The sequence below is a fragment of the Vanellus vanellus genome, assembly GCF_965231255.1.
Source record: "Vanellus vanellus genome assembly, chromosome: 2".
Lineage (NCBI taxonomy): Eukaryota > Metazoa > Chordata > Aves > Charadriiformes > Charadriidae > Vanellus > Vanellus vanellus.
In genome coordinates this window covers 162,930,261-162,957,483 of record NC_138906.1, presented here as the reverse complement: position 1 = coordinate 162,957,483, position 27,223 = coordinate 162,930,261, and the positions used below count along the sequence as shown (strand labels likewise).

At 37.4% G+C, this 27,223-nt stretch overlaps 1 protein-coding gene across 1 annotated transcript in view; it reads right to left on the bottom strand.

The window, feature by feature from the left end:
* KHDRBS3 (KH RNA binding domain containing, signal transduction associated 3) overlaps positions 1 to 27,223 on the bottom strand; it is a 97,120-nt gene that overhangs the window by 21,908 nt on the left and 47,989 nt on the right. Inside the window, exons 5-7 of the mRNA XM_082479299.1 lie at positions 25,876 to 26,015; positions 14,035 to 14,227; positions 2,403 to 2,485 (exon numbers count right to left, since the gene is read on the bottom strand). Of these exons, the coding sequence (XP_082335425.1) occupies positions 2,403 to 2,485; positions 14,035 to 14,227; positions 25,876 to 26,015 (416 nt within the window). The remainder of the gene's footprint in view (positions 1 to 2,402; positions 2,486 to 14,034; positions 14,228 to 25,875; positions 26,016 to 27,223) is intronic.

Below are 27,223 nucleotides of genomic sequence, written 5' to 3'. Positions count from 1 at the left end.
GGTAGCATTCTACAATGGTGTTACAGCATTGGTGGATAAGGAAAGAGCAACTGACATCACCTACCTGGACATGTGTGGAATGCTGTCAAATGCTTTGCACAACATCTTGGTATCTACATTGGAGACATATGGATTTGATGGATGGACAGCTCAGTGGGTAAGGAATTGGCTGGATAGCCACACTCAGAGTTGCAGTCAACAGCTCCATGTCCAAGTGGTGAGCAGTGACAAATGGTGTTCCTCAGGGGTCAGTAATGGGACTGCTACTGTTTAACACTTTGTCAACAGCATGGACAGTGGGATTGAGTGCACCCTCAGCAAGCTTGCTGACGACACTAAGCTGTGAGGAGTGGTTGACATGCTAAGGGAGGGGGATGCCATCCAGAGGGACCTGGACAGGCTGGAGAGGTGGGCCTGTGCAAACCTTATGAAGTTCAACAAGGCCAAGGGCAAGGTCCTGCACCTGGGTCACAGCAGTCCCATACACAAATACAGGCTGGGTGGAGAATGGATTGAGAGCAGCACTGAGAAGGACTTGGGAGTGTTGGTTGATGAGAAGCTCAACATGAGCTGGCAGTGTGAGGTCAAAGACCAGAAGGCCAACCGTATCCTGGGCTGCAAAAGAAGCATGGCCAGCAGGTCAAGGGAGGTGATTCTGCCCCTCTACTCTGCTCTTATAAGACCCCACCTGGAGTACAATGTCCAGCTCTGGGGCCCCCAGCATAAGGCCATGGACCTGTTGGAGCAGGTCCAGAGGAAGGCCACAAAAATGATCAGACAGCTGGAGCACCTCTCCTGTGAGGTGCGTTGTTCACCCTGCAGAAGGTTGCTTTGCAGAGACTTATAGTGGCCTTCCAGTACCCTAAAGGGGCCCTAGAGGAAAGATGGGGAGGGACTCTTTTTCAGCGAGTGTAATGATAGGAGAAGGCGTAACAGTTTTAAACTCAAAGAGGGTCAATTTACTTGACATATGAGGAAGAAATTCTTTAAGGGTGGTGAGACACTGGAACAGTTCACCTAGAGAAATTGTGGAGGCCCCATCCCTGGAGGTGTTCAAGGCCAGGCTGGATGAGGCTTTGAGCAACACGGTCTCATGGGAGGTGTCCCTGCCCATGGCAGGGGGGTTGGAACTAGATGATCTTCAAGGTACCTTCCAATCCTAACCATTCTGCAATTTATGCAACAAAATTTAAAGTTTGTGTCAACACTACAGCAAAGCAGCTGTCAGGTGTAAATGGCTTTGTTTTCAAGTTTGCTGTGAACAGTTATTTCAGACAAGGCTACATTTAAAAAAAGTCAAATATTTAGCAGAAGGTAAAACGATCTAATCAGTATCTATGTCAGCATCACAGTATCCACCAGTATCTCCCTTTCCAACTATTTTCTTCCCAAAGGGCAAGTTTTAAAGCTCTAATCACTCCAAAAAACCTAAAGTAGTAATACCCAACTAGAGCATTTTATTTTATCATTTTCTCAACTTTGTTTTCAACCATTTGAAATTTAGTGCCATAAAAGTTTCAAGAAATTCTCAGTGAAATTACAAAATCTACTACTGATCAACTCTGAATGCCAGGTTTAAGAGAAAGAGTGAGAATAAATTACAACCCAGTAAAAGGTGCGCAGAAGGTCCCTTTCCAGACATGCACATTAGAAGTAACTAGTGGGGTCTTTCAGCCAAGCTGCTAAATAATGTGTCACATGATATTTGCCATTAAGATCAAACTACCATCTAATACAATTAGTTTGTACTTCATAGCATTTTTCCCATCATTGGGACATATTAGTTTTCTTTGTAATTCATGGACTTTCCAAACAACAACTTTTGAAGAAATCAAAATTTTAAGAAAGTAAATCAGAAGTGCTTAAAAATACTGTTGAAAATGAAGTGGGGGAAGGAGTACAAGAGGCAAGAGACTTAAATTTGTCACGAAGACAATTCCACAAAGGAGTAACACTAAAGGGTGTGCTACTTTTTTAACAGCCAAATAAAGGTAAAATACTGGAATACAACCACACTTAAGAAACTGTAATCAGGTCTGTGCTTCATATGATTTAATACCTTTTCTAAAAGTTTTTTTTTTTCGTCATCTCCCTCCCCCGCTCCCTCCTGAAATGAATACAAATTAAGTTTTCCCAAATTTCCTGAACTTTCAAAAACTCCCTGATTTATGATTCGGCATCACTAAAACTCTTTGAAGTTCTCATTTCTGCTTCTTTTCAACCACTCAATAACTTAACTTTTATACCTATATGATACTAGAGACAAATAACGCTAGGGGTTATTTTTAATAAGCCTCTTAACATTTTGTCTGTTTAAGATGAAATTGAAAAAAACTTAAGTAAAACTAACTTTCCAACTGTACAGTATTTCACATGCAGTTAAAACGGATCTGAAGACTTACCTTTGAGCTTGAGTGCTATAGCTGTTATCATAGGAATCATAGCTTTGCTCATCATAAGCAGTTCCATAACCATCATCATACTCCTGAAAGGATATAAAAGAAAGGTAATATTAACCGTAAGCACACTCCAAAAACAAAGTAGTAACCCTAGTGCTTAATATGTAAGACAATAGTCTCCTGAAATGCACGGATGACATACGTACACCATGAAATGGCAAAATCTTAGTGATATTAATACAGACTGTTTCCATTTAGGAGGTCACATACATCTAAGACTACAATTACTTCAAAGGTATTTTGAACTATTGGCAATGTGCTTCAAAAACATTTTTTTTTAGTTAACACTGGCTGTGCGGAGACAGTACAAATACTTCATGTCTCCATGTACTTAGATTTGAGATGGCTGAGCTGCTGATCTTCAAGAAAGCTCTGGAAAGCACCTCGAGAATCAAAACATCTGAATAAATATTATGCAACTGACTTAGATAGCTGGCTTATTTCTGGACAATAAATTCAATATTATGTGTAGATTATGGATGGGAAAAATTTCCTAGAGAAACAGCTACTAAGAAGGATTGTTTTACTACTCTGAATGCCCACTGTATACTCATCAACTTGTGGAAGTTTAGCATCCATTATGAAACTAAAAGTAAGGATTTCTTCCTCCTCCCACATTATCCACACTATTTAAGTATACACTATAGTAAAACTCTTCCCAAAATAGCACTGGATTTAAATACCAAGTTGAACAAGCCACTACCTCTGGCTACAAGCCATACAGAAGTTTAAGATAAAAGCAAGTGACAATGATGCTGTGTTTCCACAGGAAAGGTTGAACTATAGAAATTCACAGAACTGTCACCAGTTTGCTTCACCCAATAATAAACCTGAGCCAAACACAAGTGGAAAAGGCACTTCCTCTGTATCAATTCCTAGGAAATCCTAATACGCAAACCCTATCCAAATATGCCAAAAGACCTCAATGGATATTTAGGCGTCTCTTGTCCAGTTTTGCCAGATGAGTGACCTAATGAGAAAACACTTTGAAGATACAGGGACACAGAGAAATGAAAAATGGGCATCATCTTATATATGTTTTCTGAATAAGTTTCTGCCAAACCCTGGCAATGCAAAGATAGTCTCATGAAAGACCAAACTCTTTACCAGAAGAAACCTTTAAGAATCTTTCAACTATGACAGAAAACAAAACCAACTAACAGTATCAATTAGATACGGATGACAAATGATGGGCTGTCCGATTCTAGCAGAAAACATCAACAATTGGAATCTGACAGCTTTCTAGACATTAAGGAAAGCTTTCTCTAGCAGAAGCCAATGACATCCTCAAAACAACCGATAGGAAACTGAATTTGCTGACAGTTTTTTAGCATTTTTCCAGTCATTTGAAATTGCTTATATGGAAAACCAGGCAATCTGCCCATCAGTACTGTTTCACCACCACTAGATCAGGGAACATGATTGTTTCCCAGCAGTGATTAGTAGAAGGGCATCTATGAATATTTGCCAGCACAAATGAGTGACTGCCTTTTCATAGGTCTGAAAGAAGAAATGAGGATTCTTGCGATTCTCTATTGCAATAAGTCTACGGATAAATAGTCCCACTTGAAAAGGAAATGCATTGTTTTCTCTTTCATTAATTCACTGTCCTGAAACTAAACGCTAAAATAGAGTCTTAGCATTTTCTTTGCCCATCTGATAAGGATATGGATTTTTCTTGATAAGCCACAGACTAAACCCACAAAAACATTGCCTCCTGGCAGTTATTACGAACAAGCACTTTATTACTTATTGATGCAATACAGAGACATCTGTTAACAATACAGACATCGATCAACAGCAGAAGCTGAGCCAACTTATTCAATCTGTTCCAGAACATTTACATGACATTTGGTCTTCTCACAGAATCTCCTGACTGTGAACCAGCCATCCCTACGATGGGCTCCCAATCTTCAAACCGTGCACACCCAGGAGTGACAACAAATTAAAGCAGAGGACTGAACTTAAGCCTTTTAACACAGAATCACAGAATTTTCAGAGTTGGAAGGGACCTCTAGAGATCATCTAGTCCAACTCCCCTGCTAACACATTGGGAAAGCTTTGCCACTAAGGAATCATTGGAGAACTCTTAAGCAATCAGTCCTATTCTTCAGTTAATCTCTTCTTCCATAATAATTTTTTTAGTAAAAAAGGGGAAAAGTGACTTCTCAGAAGTTATGGTGTATCTATGACTTTTTGAAGTCAAAGGAACAAAGTAAATTTGAAAGAAAGACCCTTAACAAGATGTCCAGCAGAACAAAAGGGAAAATGGAGAGATCCATGCTATATCAGACTTCTTTCTAGTATTTGCATTTCACTTCCATAGACATTTTGCCTGAACCTCATCACTGTTCACCATTTTGTGTTAATAAATTGACTACTGTGGAAATTAAGTCCTGCATTATTATATTGAAGATGGCTCTTATAAGCTTTGAATGGAAAGATATCTGGTTTGTAGTTTATGTGGGACACTTGTCACTTGTCATTAAGAAGATCAGTCTGTGCTCTTGCAATTACTATAACCTGCTTAAATAGGTCAATTCTTCCTTTTTGTTACTGTACTTACATTTATAAACCCAAAAATTTGTATTAAAACTGAGATAAGCTTCATGTGTAGCATGCTGTACAAATAGAATAGGTTTAAAGAGCTGTTCTCAATGACTTAAGAGATTCAAATTCCAAAACATTTGTTTACTGCGCACTATTCCCTTGAAGTAGTGATCAGGCAGGGGCAGCTGAAGTATGTTTCAGAGCTTTCCCTGAATTAGATCTGACACGGTATTTTCTCTTAGTCATACAATATTTAAAAACTTTCTCTTTGGAGGTTACAAATAAGGTTGGCCAAGGCAGAATGTTTTACATTTTAGATTAAAACCACACTAAAGTATTTTCTTTCCAAAACACAGACCTCTTCTGGCTTCAATAAATGTTTTCTTTAACTTCATTTACTAGCTAGGTGAAATATCCTCGGTTATCTGGCATGTTCCTGTACTATAAGGTATCACGCTAACTTAAATGAAAAAACCTAGTGTTTTTACACATATATAGTGAAAATGGACAGGACAGAACTTAAATACACAGATATCTTGTACTCGAGTACATCACATTCACTGACAAGCATTGCTATACAGGTTTATTTCTGCATAATACAGGAAGAACTACACATTCAAAAGTATATTTTAATTGCATTTTTCCTGCTGATTTTTCAGCATGTTTCTGGTAGAAAATAGTTAGTTTTCATATTTAAAGCCATTATTCTTCATGCGGATGACAGCATTTGTGTTCCTAGCACCTACCAAAAGCAATACAATGGACTTCTCCAGTTACAGCAGTCTATAAATAGCTCCTCCTAAAGGTATTCCATAATCAGAAAGTTTACCGGTGAAGCTGTATTTCCTCTCCCACTCCAAAAAACAAAAGCCCAAACAAGATCACGTTTTCATTCCATGAATGGGAGTATTTTGTTTCTGTTATTTGTTATTCTACTTACCAGGATAACCTAGAAAACTAACTCTCATTGGATTTAGTCTGATCAAAAAAGGGGAAGTATGCTGTACAGTTTGTGCATACACCAAAAAACTAGAAAAAAGAGCTGAAAATGTATTTTCCACACCACACATTTGCAATATTAACCAGGAAGGTATCAAGAGCAGTTGTCCTGAATTCTGTTAATTTCAGACTTAAGAATCTTCCCCCAAAGTAAGAGAACAGCTAGAATTACAAGACCGATCTTCTGAAAAGAATATGAAATTCCTCTGTAAAATCTCAAACCTTATTAACAACTCTTTTATTAAGCCAGCCTACAAGCCAGAATCACATTACATCTCTTCTTAAAGAGAGCTTCTGCCCGCAGTTGTCCCAATGAGAGCGCCCACAGTTGATATAAATCCAGAGAGCAGCACCACTAACAGTAATTGTTCAGTGCAAAGTGCAGAAATTTTTCATGAACAGAACCAAAACGCAATGTGTAAATATGCATCCTTCAAATTTATTAAATAGTAAGTTACCATCACAGGTCAAAAGATTATAAAAGCAATGAAAACAATCTTTACCAAAACCTCTGCGCCATCCAAAACATTATAAATCACGCTGAGCCTTGCTCATCAGTGTTTCTTTGCAATAATTAAGTACTCTAAACATACCCTTGTTCGTGGGGAACGGGAAATGGTGGCTTTAAATTATAAATCTGCTGGCAGTGACAGTGACAGACTAGTGTTTGGGCCCTCTTTAGGGAAAATGAACGATGCTTCAAAGAGAACAAGACAGAGAAACAGGAAGAAAGAAGGTGGTATAAAGTGCATTTTAACAAAAAGGCCATTTGCGGTACTGGGAAAAAAAAATCATGAAGTCAATAAGAAATCAATTTTCCAGCTCTCCCCAACTAAGGAAATCCATCCAAGGGAAAAAATTAAGGCTGTTATCACTACAACTAAAAGCTTGTTCTTTCTTTACCTCATTCTCTGAAATTAATACTTATACCAGTACTTTATCACAGAATACTGGAGGAATGTCTTCTTTTTAGATAAAAGCTATCACAGCCAAAAAATTGTTTGCACAGAGATTAACTTGGAGAAAGAACATCAGAAAACATCAGTGCAGTGCAATGAAGACTTGTTTTTGCAAATTAGAATTGTAAAGTGAAGGAACAGCCATTTTGTTATGTGGAAATAACATCTTCCCCATCATTTAATCAACACAGAATATGGGACAATCAAAACAAATACGGGTAGCTACTACCATCTAAAGTCTGAGTGATAACATTAAGGACATTAGCAGCAAACATGCACAGACTGTAAGCCCTTATTTTGTAGATTTTCATCTGTTTTCATCTAGAGGGAACCGAGTGCATATTCAACCAGAACAAATAAGGTATGCCCAGAATGGGAGATGTACTAGTGGATTGTCTTTAATGCACCTCAAAAAAAAAAAAAAGATGCTAATGAAGAGAGGCAGTAATATTTAAACCAAGTTACTACCAGGCCAAAACAGTTCCAGTTTTCTATATACAACAGCAGGGAGGAGTGTCAAAATAAGGACAACTCATGCTCATTCAATAATATCAAGCCAGAAAATGGTCAACTTGGATCCGCAGATTGAACTCTAAAAATAATTTAAGAAAATCTATTGTATGCACATTATAGGTGAACTTTCAACTTCAAGATGGGCAGGGGGAAAAGCTTTTCTGCCTTTCCCCAGAAACACTCCACTGTTTCCACAGCCTGAGTTCCTGACAGAATGAAAAGATTCTCCATTCTCTCTACACCTCATCCTGAAAACCTCAGAGAAGGTAAATGTAAAAGACTAAAAACAAAACACAATTGAGGGATTTAACTTTAAAAAGTTTTGTTGGTTTGGTGTTTTTTTTTTAATTTTTTTTCTTGCTTGTCCTGCTTAGCATGAAAGAACATTGTAACCGGCAAAAAAACCCAAGAAATAATAGTTTGCTCTTATGAACTTGCTTTCCAGAAGTCTTACCTGAATTCACCCTGACATTAAGAATAGTCTTAGCACTTCCGAAAAGCCACAACTTGGTAAACACATTGCTTAAAACGGGTGTAAGACCCAAGTGGAAATCACAACATTATCCACAGAGGGTAACAGAGACAGAATGGACAAGAGACCATTTCTCTAGTACATAGAGAATGAAGCCACCTCCAACCCTTTTCCAGGAGCTTTACACTCAAAACTAAGCAAACAAAAACATTTCAAATTAGATTAATATGTTGCATGTTATTAGGAAACTACCAATATTCAGAAGACCACAGTAAACTAAAACATGGTGTGACTCTTGCAAAGTGACATTACAGTTATATTTGAACAATAATCAGGGAGAGTTTCAGAGTCCTGAGTCATCTGGATTAGCCCTTACTTTACCACCTCAACTCCAAGCAGCATTTCTTTGTAAATAAAAAGCTTGGGGTTTTTCATATTGTACACAGTTTTTGCCTTTTTTTTCCTACAGATCTTTCCTTTTTCAACCACAGAGTAAAAGAGTAAATGAATGTTAATGAGAAGAAAGTCTACGTTAAAAACGGTCTATGTTAAAAGCAGTGTACCCTTCAAAATCAACATTGTGTCAACAGATCCAAGAAATTGCTTCCACAGTATGCTTTAATCCTAATTTTCAGTTTTTCAAATCTAAATAAAGTATGATCTCAATGAGGATATAAAGAATTCAAATTTAATGCTGGAGACCAAAAAAGAATTTGCATCAGCTTTTAGGAAGGGGCACTACATAACAGGCTATAGGTTATTCAGCTGAATGGGCTCTCACCTGTAATTAGCAAGGCTTTGTGTTCATTTCTTTCAGTAATGGATACATACATGTATATTTTATAATAATCACTGGATCATGAAATGCATTTCTGGTCTTAGCCATCCATCCAAATGTCACTCGAGAACAAAATTCCCTTAAATCTACCCACAGATTTGTAAGGATTTCTTGCAAAACGCAAAGGAGAGAAACCACTGTTCGACACTGGGACAGCCAGTATCCTGGTGGTCAACACACCATCTTCCAGAGAGAACAAAGGGAACATGAACACCTGGGACAGGCATTTGAACCACAGGCCTTCCACTACTGGAGAGATAGTGAGCTTTAAATTAAAAAGAGACATATAGCATCACATCTTCTGCTCAGCATTTGGGTGGGATCTTGTTAGCCAGCACAGTGTGTAACGTCTTGTGGGTCTTCCCCATTTCTCATGGGAACCAGTATGAGAGAATAGTCTCTAATATTGCAGTATCTATAATAACCGTGTAGCTTCTAATATACGTAGTGTGAGTAAAGTCTCATAGTACACACTTAGTGTGAGAATTACAAGTTTAGTTCTGAATTAAGTCTGAAGCACTGCTTTGTCCACCACTAAAAGCACCATAATTCTGAAAATATCCAGAAATGTATTTCTCAGGAACTGTAAACTTTTAAAACTTAGCAATCCCTAAGCTTTAGGATCTTCCAGAATCAAGTGATCACTAAACAGATTTTAGAAAGTAGATTTTGAAGTCTGTTATCAGCATCCCTTTTGTATCCAAGTGTTCTGCACACCCTTCTATGTAGTCCGTATCTGTATCTTTAAGTTAAAAAAAAACCCACAACTCTGCATGTAATGGGAAATAGTTCATAATGTTCTTTGTCAAGTTGCAATTTACTTAACATTAGAAAGGCTCCCTAGGTCTCCTACTGGTAGAAATTCCATCTTAATTCTATTTCTTATTACAGAAACTAATCTCATTGAAGCATTCTAATTGAAGCAGTAACTGCTAGAAGTTATACACGTGGTCAGTGCATTAGAAAAATCTGCTGAGGTAACCCTTGTCTGAACACAAGACAACATCAATAAAATAGCCAGAAACAGATCTGAAGCTCTGCCAGATCTGAGTTTTATTTTTCAGTCCAGACATTCTACACTGCCACAGCAATGAATTTTAAATCCATGTTTGAAGTTCAAATCTTAATGCCTAAAAAATATCTGATTATCAACTCATAAATCTCACTTTGCATTTAACTTGTTTAAGAAACCAAAATGGGACAGGGCACCGTCAAATACATTCATACAAAGTACAAAATGAAAATACATACACATTTAGAAAATATTTACCTTTGTAAAATGAAGGTAGAAGCAAATATAAATCGAATCTTAAAAGAGCACTTCAGACACATTGCTGTGTTACTAATTTGGAAAAAGTCTCAAAGTGTGAAGTTGGTGAGAAGAGGACAACAGAAAGAGGCAAAGAGCAGCAACTGTTTACTCAGCAGTAACTGAGACCAAACAGTTGTGGTCTAACCTATGTTTGACTGAACATTGGCTAAGGAATTGACACTATGAAAGAGTAATGAATTGCTACCATACTGTTACTAATTTCCTGCTTATTGAAAATTATGGAAAAGCTTAAAATCTCCAGCTAGTAGTTAAACACAATTTCTATTTTTCTTAATGGAATAAATTGTCAACTTACTAATAGATAAAAATATTCTCATGTATTTAAGAGTTTGGTTCATGGAGTAGAGAAAAATTCCCATATCACTAAGAGAATGTCCCTGAAACTACCTGTAAGTGCTTCAATAAATCTAGCATACATTTATATTATTTCCCTTATCCAAGTATTATAAAAATAATCCCGGCCATGCTTCACACGTCATACTAGGCTTTCTCCTGACCTGAGTGTACGAGGACATAAGAGCGGGAGGCATATTAGCCTTCAGAGAAAGTTTATCACAAACAGAGCAGGGAGGTTAGAACAGTGATTATAAAGCTGGCTGGCAGTAAAGGCCTGAATTTTACGCTGTCATCTAAGCTGATACTACAGCTATTAAAAAGACAACATTCACAGAAAATGATAAGGAACTGTCATTTCAGTGCCTTCAAACTTCATCACGGTATTACCAATATGGCGAGGTCCCAGGAGGAATGTGTCCTGGGGCTGAGAGGTGTACATAAGTGAGACCGGCAACACTGGAGTGGAAAAACTAATTATACTGAACTGGAAGAACACGCAGACATTGCTGCTAGTCTGATATGTTACATGACTTCAGCAGAGGTCACATCAAGCATCCAGACCGAGCATGACAAACACCCCAGAAAGCTGACAGACAACAGGGCTAGTTACCTCTGAAGAGCCCTTTGTAACGGGTAAGTTCTGGACAGCTTCTCTGTGGGCTCCAAGCACAGGACAGCGATGATCACCTGGTTCTATTCATCTTAAGCCCATGTTAAAAATGCATCTAAATTCAAATGAATGATTTTTTTTTTTTTGCCTCTGGCATGATTGTACCTGTGAGATACTGCCGATTTTTTCAGAATGAAGTAGGTATTCTGCTTCCCATTTTGATATTATCTTTTAAAAAACAACTTCTTAATCAAGAGGAAGGAGAAGATTAGGATAGGCAGGAGGCAGAAATGAGTAGATTCCTCATAGGTGTTAGATATTCATTGGTCTCAAGGACTACAGAAAAGAGTTAGCAAAAGGAGGGAAGGAAAATGGAGGCTGTTTGTAACTCAGTGATGGCCTCATTTTGTGTCACAAGGTATACTCAACAGTACACCAAAGAAAAGGGCAAGGACTCGATGTACTGAAAGCCCTGCATTTGAGATATTTACAGTTACAGAAGACAAGTGGTTGAAGACTTCCCTCCAGAAAATAGTTTGCTTCTTTCTGAACTTGTGTAGTTTCACATTATTTTAATGAGTTCAAAGCAGAGGCTCGTAAGCCTAAGGGAATGAAAAGCTTCATGAATCCTCACAGACTTTCCAATCCTCAATGGAAAAGTTTTAAAAGCTGCTCTGCAATCTCTCTGGATACCCCAGTCTCCGAGGCTCTGAAACTACATGCTACTTAAAGTAACATCTTATAATGCCCACAATCTCACGGATGTTTTCGGTCTACAGACGCTTCTCAGCAAACAGTGACACCTTGCCCTGCTCAGGTTGGCAAACTAGCACTTAATACTAGATACAGCTAAACAGAAATTAGTAACGAAAGGACAGAAATACTATGACTCCTACCGTGTTACCATGCAGTTAAGGCACTTTGCTGATGTACTACAAATGGGCAGGTAAAAAAATACCATGCATTAAATTTATCATACAATACACTAATGGTTCATGTCCTAGCAAGACTTTATTCTAAAGAATCTCCATTTTAAAAGAGGAGTCACAGAAAATACAGAATTTTAAAATGGACCAGCTAGCATAGCTTTATCAATTACAGCTTTAAATATCTGTACCCCAGTTAAGATACCTTGTTTGGAAGATAAGTGATCCAGTTCTAGAGAACATTCTTTTTAGAAGTTATTTAGCACAGCACTATTTTTCTTTGTAGTGCTATTTTCTAATTATTCTCTCACAAGTAAAGCATGCATCAGGATACTGATTCAAACAGCTGTTATTTCCATGCCACTTCTATATGCACATGCTATAAATAGCAGCTATATAAAAATATGAAGTTGCTCAAAGAGGTTTATTTTCTACCACATCACCATGCATCCTACAGTACATGCCCTGGAAACAGGCTGTCAAACGAGGACTAATTCCTTTGAAAGCATTGTGAAATAACCGCTTATTTGCACCTTGACTAGTCAAGTCAGGTATAGCCAGGAGACATTTAGATACATTGTTCAAGTACTAGTTCTCATGACATCAGTAAACTACATTAATTTCTTTGTAATTGTTCAGGTACACATAAGTGTTTGTACTAATGACGACCTTTCTGCATAAAGCTATTCATGTTACATAAATTACGTTTCTGATCAAGAGGACAGTGGTTGAGATTTTATTTACAGGGTTGTTTATGGAAAAGCTACATGGAAGAAAAGTTGAGAGAAAAACAAAAAATGTCTAAGTATCAAAACCATTTTCTGGAACTCAGGAACTCCTTTTTCACTAGTCTGAATAACAGAAACAAAGTCCAGACAGACTTGGGTGTAAAGAGGGCATGCTAAAACCTTTAAGATCTATAAAACATTAAAAGCATTGCCCTTGAAAGTGTAATTTGTCTGTAAGATTAAATCCATTTTTGTGACTATAGTTTTGATTTAATAAGCTTTTTTATGTCAGTGCTCTAAGTTCAGTTTAAATTAAGTTTACCCTAACAATGCATAACTGTATAATTTTCAGTTATGTACAATGTACTTTGATATGTTTAACTTTTACTACAATAAAGTCAAGATAAACATGTATGCATTCTTGAGATACACTGTACATTGTTTAGCAATTAGACAATTAAAATATTTTTATGAAAGCTTCAGAATTGATCCTAAAATTTTAAGTTATATGACCACAAAGATAGATTTGGGAAGAAGAGTAGAATATTATTCTTAGTTTTAGTTGAGAATTAAAAATCTACTGACAATGTGATTTTTCAGAAACCTAATATAACACATTTAAGAGGTACATAACTATTTTGCCAAATGCACTGTAAATGTCTTTATGGTAGTACATATAACCTGAACTTTTATTAGTACGAAACAGTTCACGCCCGAGAAGGTGATGAGAGATGACAACATTTGCTGTAGATTCTGGGTACAAGACTCAATCAGGTACTAATTAAAAGGATTCTACCGAGTTCATAGAATCATAGAATTGTCTAGGTTGGAAGAGACCCTTGGGATCGAGTCCAACCATCTACCCTACTCTACAAAGTTCTCCCCTACACCATATCACCCAACACCACATCTAAACGTCTCTTAAAAACACATCCAGGGATAGTGACTCATCCACCTCCCTGGGCAGTCTATTCCAATGCCCGACCACCCTTTCTGTGAAAAATTCTTTCCTAATGTTCAGTCTAAACCTACCCTGTTGGAGCTTGAAGCCATTCCCTCTTGTTCTGTCATTAATTACCTGTGAGAAGAGACCAGCAGCAACCTCTCTACAGTGTCCTTTCAAATAGCTGTAGAGAGTGATGAGGTCTCCCCTCAGCCTCCTCCTCCTCCTCAAACTAAACCGTCCCAGCTCCTTCAACCGCTCTTCATAGGATTTGTTTGCTAGGCCCTTCACCAGCTTCGTTGTGATAGTCAGGATCATCCCTCTAAAATCATACACTTTACCCATGGTATAACAACAGTTTGACTTACATATTCACCGTAAGTCTCCTGTGCTGGAGGTGGTGGAAGGGGCCGGTAGCCTGCAGGTGGAGGTACTCCTCTTGCCCTGGGTGCTAGAAGTCCACGGCTACGACTGACTGGTCCTCTACTGGGAGGCGCTCCTCTGGGTGCTGGTGCCCCTCTCGGTACTCCCGCTGGTGGCGGAGGCACTCCTCCACGGCCCCTGTGAATATATGGATCACTTACCATTAGATACTGCACCCTCGGCCTCCCTTTCAACAGCTCCCTCCCCCACATCATGACAATTTTGCTTTGCTATAGCCAGGAAAAGCCTAAAACAGGTTTTTAGTTTGTCTTTTTTTCTGTATGCTTTAATCCAATTACACGTATTATGCAAAAAAATGCTGAAAGATACAAACTATGCATGTGATTCAGTGATGAGCTTCTCACTAGCTTGAGCCATTCTCGCACACACAGAGACACCCAAACCAATTTGCTGGAATCAGCCAACTTCACTAGAATTTGACTTATAGTATGTGAAATCACAACTACAGAATAACAGGTTAATTTGAAGCTGTCAGGCTATATCCTACTCAAACCCTGCACAGAGGAATCAGTTGCAACTCCCTTCTGATCCCGCATAAGCCAAACACAATCCAAAGATTACACTACCTGTAAGAGATTGAGTGGGTCAGAAAAATTACATTTTCTCCTGGTTCTAAAGAAGAGATTTCCAGCTGTTGCAGGAAACATTCAGACAGTTAATAAATGTGCAGGATGATTATAGGATATAACCTGATATTCTATGTATTAAAGAATAACAGTATATTCAGTTTTTAAGTTCTGAAAGAATGGTAAGCATTAATTTGCATTTTATTACTTTGGACACTTAACATACAGATGAAAAATCTGAGACCTCAACCAGAACAATTTTCAAAAATATCTGATCCATTTAGAGGTGGTGTTCCCCCCTGCCTCCCTATAGTAAAGGGAGAGGCTTAGAGGTACAATCTGTGAGAAATTTGCATCATTTATCCTCTTTTAAACAGGATGGCTAAGATATTGCTAATAGACATCTCTTTTTTAATGGAGCTCATTTCACTCCATGGACTATAATTGAGTTTAATTGGGTTTAAATGACTGCTCTGTAGGCACATAGACTTATTCCAAGGAAGTCACACCCTTATATACTGTAACAGATACACAGAAGAAAAACAAGCACAAGCTCTACAGACTAGTTTTCTACCTGTCAAGCCACCATCTAATTAATCTCAACAGTAGTAATTGAGTGAAAATACTCTGTCCTGATTTAAATAGAAGTTTCCAACAACATTATAAAGATCCAGATTTGGCCTTAAGATTTCCTATCCCATTTCAAATAAGGTATATAATTTCTCATTGGTAAACTTATCAAAAAACAAACAATTATTTTATCACAATTAGTCTTTGAAAAACTGCATCACTAAATGAAGAATACAAAAACATAAATACTTGATACATTCAGGATAGACTTTATTAATTCTAATTACTGATCACAACACAGTCACAGAGTATTTTAAACAAGCCTAGACAGTAAGTGATTTAAAACTGTGCTTATTACTTGGTTTTGGCTAATCTGTAGAATGCCTCCTCTGGACAGGGTACCAGCTGCTTATTTGACTTCATGGTAGTGGGGGCAGGGGTGAGCAGTGAAGTTCCCAGACACAGCCTGCTGAAGTAATATAAAGAAATAGCAAATGTGATACTTTCCAAGTGAAGCCAAAGAAAGGGAAATGAACCTATTGGCATAGACAATAGTCAATACCAAGTTTAAAAAAAAAAGTCAATAAAAAAAACTCAAGAATCATTAGCCATAATCTTCATGGCATCCTTCTGACAGGGTGCAAGTGAAAGCAGCAGGAAATGGGACATGCTGAAAAACATGGAAAAACATTTGAGGGAGGGGAAAAAAAAAAAAGTACAGTTTTTAGAGCCAGCAGAGATTTTTTCTTAGAGAGTAATTAGAGCACCAGATTCATGTGATGAGAAGGTCTTTTCTGCATTTCAAAAAAAGTTAGTAGGATTGGAGTGATAATGGGTGGGAAATCATACTTCTCCTATATTAGGAGACCATTTACATGGTTTTGGGGATTTTTTTTTTTTTGTTAGAGTTACTGTCAGAAGAACAAACAATCCAATATGTAGAGCTCCGTATTACACCACTCAGATGGTTACTGCACCAAGCTGGAGGAGACTAGGAAGGTGCAGAGATGGGAAACCCGGTAAGAGTTCAGTTACCACCATGCAGATTTGGGTCATTGGGGTATGATGCTAAAAGCAAGTTTTTAGAAACTGTAAATTGCTATTTTGCTAAGAAGTTGGCAGATAACTGAATAAATTTGATTGATATGAACAGAAACAGACTCAAAATATTGAGGAACCACTAGGATAGGAACCTTTGCATACCTTTCCAAAACCAGTTCTGGTATTGCTTAATTTGAAAAAGGGTAGCTATGTAAGGCATGTTTAAAGAGATTTGAGAGAGCAAAATTTATATACACAATATAGGAAGACATTTTGAGAAATCCCATGGCAAATCAGAAAATACACAACTGTCAAAAAAAGCTTAAGAAAGGTCAAAAGGAGCTCAGTAAGGCTGGAACAGCAGGGCAAGGAGAGGTATTAAAAGAGGTATCGCTTGAAAAGCTGAACCTATGTCTAACCTCAAAGGACAAATGCTAAAAAAGAAAAAAAAACACAAATGTAAAGTAGTCAGAAAAGCAGATCAGAGATAATTTAAAGAATTTGTAAAAAGCCTAAAAAAAATAAGAGGCCTTCAAACATTCTGGAATCAGGAAACCTGCCAGAGTGAGGTCAAATCACTGGTGAACAACAGTATATGTATATATGTATGTATACATTAAGTTTTTAAGTACACAATCAAGAAAATTGGGACAAGGTTCTCCTGGTAGAGCCTTTCCTTATGGGGAATGCATTGGATGGTGCCGCCAACTGTCTTGGAGACAAATTACAGAAGAAAAGGAACAAAAGCAATTGCACTATCTTTCTGTAAGCTACAACAGGAGTTCAGACACTTAGCTCTAATCTGTAGCTGAATCCCAACCTGGCTGTTAAGGAAAGGAAAATAGCAAAAAAAAATTCAAAGTAAAGTGTAAGAGGGGATGCTTAGGAGTTAATACACACACAAATTTATATATCCTAACATTATACACAGTAATAGGTTCTGTGCTATCACTGCCCATAGAACATCTAGAATTAAGATTGGCCCACTGGTCAGACCAGTGAAAAAAAAAAAAAATACACATTTAGAAAATTTAAGAGAACACAGAAAACTTCATTACCCGACTGTGTGTATTCACAGTCCTGTTTCTTAATTTGGAAAGAACCTAAAAGAATTGGAAGTGCATCAGAAACTATGTCAAAAGATGACCAACAGTATAGAACTTACATATAAGGAACAATTAATTAAGGCACTTCATACTACAAATGACAACTGAGGTTCATACAATAGAATTCAATAGAAACACCAAAGGAACAGAGAAGGCTGAGGGGTGACCTCATGGCAGTCAACGTCCTCAAGGGGGGCAGTGGAGCAGGAAGTGCTGATCTCTTTCTGGTGACCAGCAAGAGAACAAGGGAATGGAATGAAGCTGCATCAGGGCAAGTTCAGATGGGACATTAGGAAAAAGGTTCTTCACTGAGAGGGTGGTTGGTCACTGGAGCAGGCTGCCCAGGGAGACAGTCACAGCCCCAAGCCTGTCAAAGTTCAAGAAGCATTTGGACAACACTCTAAATCATATGCTGTAGTTTTAGGTACTTCTGTGAAGAGCAAGGATTTGGACTTCAGCCTTATGGGGCCCTTCCAAATTGAGATATTCTAAGGTACATAAGGACTTATTCAGCAGTTTTCAGTGTGAGAATCAGGGGATATCAACATGTAGGGATAGACTATAAAACCAGATTGCCTTAAGGCCTGAGACACTATAACTGCTCCTATGAAATGCAATCACTGGATGACAGAATGGTTGTGATTTGAAGGTCATCTGATCCAACCTCCTGCTCAAGCAGGGCCCCCTAGAACCAGTTGCCCAGGACAATGTCCAGGTGGTTTTTTAATATCTCCTAGGATGGAGATTCCACAACCTCTCTGGGCAACATGTGCCAGTGTTCTGTCACTGGGTACAGCCCAAAAGAACCTTCTCTTTCCAGGCTGAACAGTCCTGGCTCTGAGGCCTTCCTCATAGGAGAGATGTTCCATACCTTTCATCATCTTTGCGGCCCTTCGATGAACTCTGCAGTATATGCCCATGTCCCTCTTGTACTGGAGAGCCCAGAAATGGATACAGCACTCCAGGTGTGGTCTCACCAGTGATGAGTAGAGAAGGATCACCTCCCTCAGCCTGTGAGCAACAATAATGCAGCCCAGGATACCATTAGCTTACTTTGCAGCAAGTGCTGGCTCATGTTCAACTTGGTGTCCACCCAGGTCCTTTTCTGCCACAGTTTTACAGCTGGATGGCCTCCAGAATGGGGTTGTTCTTACCCAGGTGCAGGACTTCACACTTCCCCTTGTTGAGCTTCATGGAGTTCCTGTCAGGCCATTTCTCCAGCCTGTCAATGTCCCTCTGGCAGGCAGCACAACCCTCTAGCTTATCATCCACTACTCCCAGTGCAAACTTGCTGAGGGAATACTCTGCCCCATCATCCAGATTAATGAAGTTAATCAGGATGGATCCAGCCTTGACCCCTGGAGTACACCACTTGTTACTGGCCTCCAGCTGGGATTTGCACCACTGATCACGGCCATTAAGCCAAATTACAATCCACTTGTCTCCTTCCAGCCTATACACCACCAGTTTCTGTGTGAGGATCTTACGGGAGACAGCATTCCTGAAGTCACAGCAGACAATATCCACTTCTCTCCCCTTACCTACCAGGCCGGTCACTTCATCATAGAATGCTGTCCCGTTGATCAAGCATGACAAGCAGCACAACTATTGGAAATAACTTTTCCTTTTGATAAAGAAAAGTGTACTATAATTTACCCTCACTCAGAATGCTTCCTAGTCTGACACTTGATCAGTCTCCCAATGCACTCCCTTTCCTGATAGCCCTCAATCCTTCCACTATTTCTTTGTTACAGAAGAAAAAGATCTTTGCTTCCACTTTTATAGGCCACAAAGCATTATCCCCAAACCTTGAAAGTTGTGTGCTATCAAAACTCATTTGTCAGCCCATGTCAGCCTTGACTACCTGCCCATATTCTGAAATACAAGGGTCATTTTGCCTTTATTTTTCCCTCCTCACTACTATGCTGTCATCCCATTCCCTTTCATAAGTTTTTTGAATGTCCTCTTTACCCCAATGCCCATAAGAACATTTTCTACAGTATTGAGATTGCCAACATACCCAGGCTAATGGTGTACACAAAATGGGAACTGAAACCCCCATATATCTATACTCAGACTTTTGTACACTTTAACTCTATTTCAAAGTACTTCCACAATAGAAGTGCTTTATTTTCAGGACACCTGAAATAAAGAGGTCCTTGCCTGTGATCCCTCAGATTTACGATACTGCAAAACCACAAGTACTGAAGCATCACAGGAGATAATGTTTGGTTTTCTTTTTGCTACATTTGTAAGAAAAATTCTACTCTATCTTATGCCAGTATATTATCCTGAACCTCATAGATTTCTTTGGATGAGAGAAACCCTACTCCTTAAGTACCAATTAACTGTATTTTATACTAAACAGACTGCAGTAGTTAAATAGACAATACTTAAACATACTCAGTAAATCCTAGCTTCTAGCCAGATGCTATTATCACCTCCAGACATGCTTTAACAACAAAGTAATCATCTATGTACTTGAGAACATTGAGTCCTACTGTCAAAGAAACATTTTACTGCCCTAAAACAGATTATTCCAGCTATGTGAGAAAATTTTAAATACTTCTATGTTTCATCTTTATTATCAGTTTGGTTTTGATTTTCCTGAATTTATTAATCCAGCAGTGGTGAAGCCAGTGAAGGAAGTTAACGCTTTCCCATTAAATCCACAGGTAATTTCGGTGGTTACATTAATTTTACTCTCATTGCTGTGTAATTAACTTACAGGCTCTGTAGTGAAAAGGTCTTTTTCAATCTAGGTACCATGGACTAGACCAAATAAAGCAAATCCCAGTAACTCGTTTAATATCTTTTGTTTTCACTACATACTGAACAGTGAACCACAATAGTGGGGGGAAATCTAATTTAACTCATATGACACAGCATTCCTTGAAGATAATGTCATGAAAGCTATTTTTGTTGGAACTTGAAGATTACCCCCATAATGTTATTCATTATTATTTATTTTTGCAATTTAGTATGAGAGGAAAAAAAAAAAAATAAGTGAAGCACTACATTTCTATAAAGTCAAATACATTAGAGAATGGGAGAACCAGCCCTTCACAAGTGTTAGAATGTACTAGTGTGATTTGTAAATACAGTGCAGTAATTATAGAGGATAATCTTAATATATAAAAAACCTGAGAAGCATACCTTACTGTGTACAGTTAAAATATTACTTAAGAACCACACTTCGTACCTGATTAAACTCTCACTGTTTGAATAAGTAGTTTAATGTGTGGAAAAACATTCCAAAGAAGAAATCCAGTACTACTCAGACCCACATTATACTATGTTAGACTTGGAACATTTGTGAATATTTGGAATTAATTCACAGGTACTAATCTAATCCCTGGTTGTCACTAAAATCATATTGTACCAACTCATACAACTTAAATGCATCCATAGAAAACTACTTAAAAGACTTCCTCTTTGGCCTTTATTAGCAATAATGTGACATATCTACATTATAGTAGTCCCATAGTGTTTCTAGCATTTATTTTTCCTGCAAACTAAGTTATTGTCCTTGACCATAGCAGGCATAGCATCCAGCCAATATTCCCTTCCAGCTTCCCTCAGCACTAGCTCTACTTTATCTTTCACTTTCTTCTCTCTAGTATTATACTGATTTTTATTTCGAGTTTCTCCTCACACTGAATGACCAAGTTAGTAAAATTACTCCAATTATGAAATCACAGTTAGAGTCAGTTTGCAGCTTTCCTTCACTTGTTTTTGCAAAAAAAACAATTTTATGTTTATGGGCTATGGGAGTTTATGGGCTATGAAGCTCCTTCTCAATATCTCCTGTCCAGAAGGGGAAGTAAATGTAACAATAGCTTGAAAATAGAAATAATTGTGAAATTTAGGACCAGTTCCCTAATACTGTATTATTCAAGGAGGAAACACCTGAAATTCTTTAGTTTTAGCATTCATAGTTCCATACGCCTGCAAGGATTTAGACTCTTCAATAAATGGATCTAAATTTTTTTTTTACCAGATATTGATATATTTTCCTCCCCTTGAGCACAGCCAACTACAGTCAATGTTCCTCAAACAGTAAATACTTTATATTAGACATCTGAAAAATAACACACCTGTTATTTTAAAATGTCAGACCAAAATATTGAGCACTGATATCCAGATACCACACACAGAGCTAGGTTTCCTGCCTTTTCATTTTTTTTTCCAAATGAGTCAACACTGAAGTTAACATTCTTATAGAAGGTTTATTTCACATTTTTATATGAAAACAGTAACATGTATGTTCACGTTTCCATTTTGTGAAAAATGGGGGATTTATGACAAGACTAAAGAAAAACACTGAACATGATACCTGCCTTTGTCCTGGATCCTGAATTGGCTTTGCCAAGTATTTTTTGTACTACAGAATCTTTCTCAGACCTACATGTTCTCAAGAAGTTATTCTTCAAAAAAAGAAAAAAACAACACAGTTGATTCCAGACATGACAGGAAATATCTAAGTTTGATCTGGTGACTAACAAAGAACAATTGGAAGTTGTGAACACATTACAGCAGTGATCCACATCATATGTCAGAAGTAATATGAGGTAAGACAGCAAATTCTAACCTACAACTTCTATAACAGTTATTTGTCCCCAGAGTGATATTCATTCAACCATTAGGATCCCAGCCATGCATACACTGAAATACGAACAAAAAGAAAAATGGGAAAGAAAAAAAAAATAATCACAACCTCATGCAAGCATAAAACAGAATTTTGCTATTTCTTTAGACTATTCCTACATGTTGGCTCTATGAGAATTACCTTTCCCTCCCCTCATCTTTTTGAAACCAAGATATCTGCTTTCAAATACAATTGCTCTCCATCTGATGAGTGAACCCAACCAGCTCTCCCCTATCGTGGCCTTTCAATACTTAAGAAAGGCTGCCTGGAAGAAAGATGGCAAGACATTTTCCTAGGGCCTGTAGTCACAGGACAAGAGGCAAGTTTTAAATTGAAAAAGGGCAGGTTTAGATTGGACACAAGTAAGGAATTTTTTACAGTGAGGGTAGTGAGACACTGGAACAGTTTGCCCAGAGAAGCTGTGGATGCTCCATCAAGGTTCAGGTCAGGTTGGATGGGGCTTTAAGCATGTCCCTTCCCATGGCAGGGGGGTTGGACTAGATGATCTTTAAAGATCCCTTCCAACCCAAACCATTCTATGATTCTAACAGTGATTTCTAGCTATAAGTGACATGAATCATTTCCCCCACCCCAAGGTAGCAAGGAAGATTTATCCATATTCTTAGACTTACTACTACTGTCCTCTAGAATTTAACTTTTAAAAATATATCTTAGAGTCAGAATTGAGTGATCCTTAAGTCTTATTTTTACTTAGTCTTAAAATAGGAATGTGAAGTTTTAGAGAGAGGAAATACTACTTTATTTGTCATTAGAGGTGTATATTAACATACATGTTAATATATGTTTATTTGCAGTCTTTAGTTAATCAGAAGTCTCAATTCACATTTCAGTAGTGTTATCATGTATATTGCACTGATTCAGAATTGGAATTCAAATGCACTGAAGAAACACTGGTTCCAAGAGGTATATCTTCTAGCTACTCACTGGAACAGCATCACATTAAACACCATGGATCCTTTAAGCTTCCTAGCACAATAAATTAAGTAACTGGTATGATGCTTCAGTTTGTACAGTTGCCTCCAAAACTACATGTAAGAACAATGCCAGCTTGCAATAAAAACAAAGGAATGAAAAATAGACTTTCACTAAGGAAAGATTTTCATGTCCCTTTTCTTGTTGCGCAGAAGTAGGTACTAAAGAGAGTAAGTGCTTAACATAAACAGGAGAGAAAATTTAAGTGTTGTGATTACAGCTGAAGGTCACCTTTAACAGTATTAGGATAAAGGAAAAAGGGGGTGAAGAGGGCAGAAGATCAATGATGAAAAAAGCATATTCCTAAAGGTAAAGCTCAAAACTCACACAACCCTTCTACAGCAAATTCCATTCACTCACCCCCAAAATTTTACTTGGCCCTAGAGTCATAAAAAATTCAGTCAAGGAAATCTGGAACATGCCAGAAATAGAATAAAAAAAATTTACAAAACCACAGCCATTAGGAAATTACTTACCACATACAGGAATACCTGTGCACAAGCTAGAATTTTGTATGCAAGCACAAACGTATTGTTTTCTACAAAGTAAAATTTTGGTATGGAGCTAAACATACACGTAACAAGTCTTCTTAAAAGAAGGCACTTGATAAGATGCATTATCTCCAGTTTCAACATGTCTGATAAGGAGTAAGAAAAGGCATAAATTAGTACTTTGGTTCTTTTAAGTGAAACTATTCAGGAATAAAGGCTTAAAAAAAGAGGGATCTTAAACACAATCAGTTACTGCATCCTCCACAGGATGTTTCATGTATTCCAGCTGTTATCTTAAAAACATTCTATGGAATACAGAGAAGTTGGGATTGAGGTTTTTAGACTTCATTTTACAAGTCTTGTCAAGCTTTTCTTCAACCTCTCCTGCATATCTCAGGGATGCTTGCTATTAAAAATGGTTTATTTAACACCACAAAAAAGCCTTTAACAAAGCCTTCCTGCAACAAAGGTATTACTGAAATCAATTTATGCTAAAGAAGAATCACAGCATTACAACTGAGTTTAAGATCTTTAACGCAAGAGCTGTAGTATCTCAGTAGCAATGACATTAAATTTCATTTGTCTTTTATGCTAGCAGAGCGCTTCAACTTGAGGGGAAAGAACCTCAGAGTTTAAAGACAAGCCTTGAAGTAAGGACAAGTCAAACAAACCAAACTTTCAGTTTTCTTTCAAACATGTATAAAAAGAGATGACATACAATTTTTAGCTGTCGCATCCAAATCAAATGCTAGTAACATTTGAATTTACCCTGAAGACACTTCAATAGTTGTAGACCAACAGAATGAACTACGAAAGATTAACTACCTAACAGAGCATATGTCTTACATAAAATGCAAGTTTAAAATAATGTACTAAAATCCAGAGGATGGAACTAGAGATGTTAGAAATTCAGTAGTATGAAAAGTTAATTATGCATGCACATGCTGGATACTAGTAGTGGAAATTTGGTATGACACTTCAATGATAAGATCAGACCAACTAATAACTTCTATATCACCAACACTAGCTTAAGGTCATATGAAAAATTAGGAAACCATGAAATAGAACTGAATGTCTCCATACTGAGCATCTGTAGCAGAGCTGTTAGACATCTATGGGAAAGTTAAAAACGTATTTAAGAATCGAAGTAAAATTAGCAAAAAACCCATCTCCAAAATCAAATGAGATCTCTAATTTGCAAGCACTTTTGTACGGCTGATTACAGTGCTGAAGTGAACTTTGGTATATAATTACTACTACTCTGAACAACACTAAAATCAAGACAAGAAGTGGAATAGATATATTACACAATATTGAAGAACAAAAACGTTGATTTAGAGAAAGTAATATTCTTACAGGATACAAGAGTAAGTGTAAATTCTCTAAATTCAGATTCATTCTGCATTGCATTTGCAATCACTACAGGATATATGTAACTAAACAGGTCAGTATAAATGGAATAGTTCCTCAGTGCTTTTATTCTAACATGCCTAATCTGAGTTAACATGCTTCAGAATATTACTTTGAAATTATTTAAAAGGCCGAAGTGTACATTTGAAGCACCATAGCCACAACTGAAGGAAAATAATTCACTGTAGAAAACTGTTACACTTAACTGCTGCAGCCACAATCTCTCTGTACTGTAACAGAAACAGTTATGCACTTTTAGTTTTTGTTTTCACTCTCCAGGACTCAAAAGAGTTGAAGCTGTCATCTCAATACTGCAAGGAAGATAGGGGATGCTAGAGTAAAAATAAAACAATCTCCTGTGTCAGAAAAATAAAGGAAGAAAGTAGCAGTAGACTTGTCTACCCCTGACAAAAAACTCCCTATTTTATGAAATAAGCCCAAAACAGATGAGACTAAACCTAAATTCTACCTCCAGGACTATAAAAACTTCATAATACAGTAAAAGGAATATGTACATTCCATAAGCTAGAGAAATTGATCCAAAATTCATGTCAATCATGGCAAGATTTCAGTTTTTCAGAGCTATGAGCTCCAGAGGGCCAATACACAAACCCTACGTGCACCTAAGGAACAACTGAAAATTAGAAGCCAAGCAGCACAGAAGAATCCTTACTGCACTGCTCACAGTATGATTGAACATCTTTATGATGTGCATTGTATCTTATCTTAGGTGCATTCAAGTTTAAGAGAAAGTTCAGCACCATTGTTCATTCAGTCTAAGATAGACTACCTTCAACAAATCAAGCTTTGTTTCCCTTATCTTTTGCTCTTATTTTCGATGTTCTTCACGTATTTCATTACTGTACTTTTTTTGTGTTTGAAGGGAGAAGCTTAAAATATACACATTCTTATTAAATTCCACTGCAGCTGAGATACTTACCTGGACAAAGCAGGAACTGGTACTCCTCTTGCTCGAATAGATGGTTTTCCACGAACTACTGGAACTTCTGCATTTTCTGAACCCCCATTTAAATATGTTAATTCTTGAAGCTGTGCCTGTCTGATTTCATCATTGTAGTCCTAAAAAGGAGGCAGAGCAAGGAAAAAACAAATTGTTCAACGACCACACCAAGTTAGTATCAAACACTGTTCCTGAAAGTTTCCTCTTAAAAAGCTGAACATCCCATTGAAAAAGTTTAATATGCAAAATATTATGGGCATATTATTCAAAGGTTTCTAAAATAATTCTACATATTAACTGCATTTTTTGCTTGGGCATGTTGTTGTTTGCCACTGCATATTACCTCCATGTAGCTTTACCAATCGAAATGTCAATGTTCAAATTCTGTAGATGGGGAGAAACAACAACAAAAAAATGAAGGTCCCATTTCTACGCAGAGATCAGGTTTGTCATTCCAGCAGGAGAATGATAGTGTGTTAAAAGCTGGAAAAATTGCATCACCTGGTGTTGCAAAGCAATACAGAATACATTGTAGAGAACATCCCCTAACAACTAAAGAATAGATTAGACATCTCCATTTTTAAAATCGGGAATTAAAGGCAGAATAAACCATGAAATTCATTTGATACAAACATGCACTACTATCTAATAAGAGCTCCAAAAAGTTAAATTCTAGAACATGCAAAGATAAACAATTTGAAGACACAGCTTCTTATTCTGCACAAATCCTCTCAAGGTTTATTGAAAAGAAAGCTGGAGTTGTTAATTCCATGTAAATATGGTACTTGTGTCTTTGACAAGTCTTTTCCAGGACCTTGAGCCAACCTCTAAAACAAGCACATCACAGGAATAAAATAGATACAGCAATCAACTCTTGAGCTGCACATATTTGTCATTTTCATTTTTCCCCCACTTAAAGCAAACCAAAGAATGCGTCTGTAAAGGTGAATCAAAAAAATACTGTACTCTGTATACATACACACTAAGTATCAAAATATTAACAGGTCCTCTAATAAAAATGAAATGACACTTCTCATATAACAGCTCTTACCTTCTGCAAATCATCCCATTTCAAAAGAGGCAGGTTTGTCCAAGTACCACCTATTTTTACATTTCAATTACAAAACAAAGGGTCTGCCTCTTATTGGAAATCTGATTTTATTACATTTATGCACTAGGCAGGTACCAGAAGACTGTCAGGCAGCCTTGCATCAGACAACTCACTGAAACAACTCCACATTGAAAGGAGATTAAAACATCTACAAACTCAAAGATCTCAGTTATGCTTGAAACATTGTTTCCCCTAGCTTCCACAAACAGAAATAAG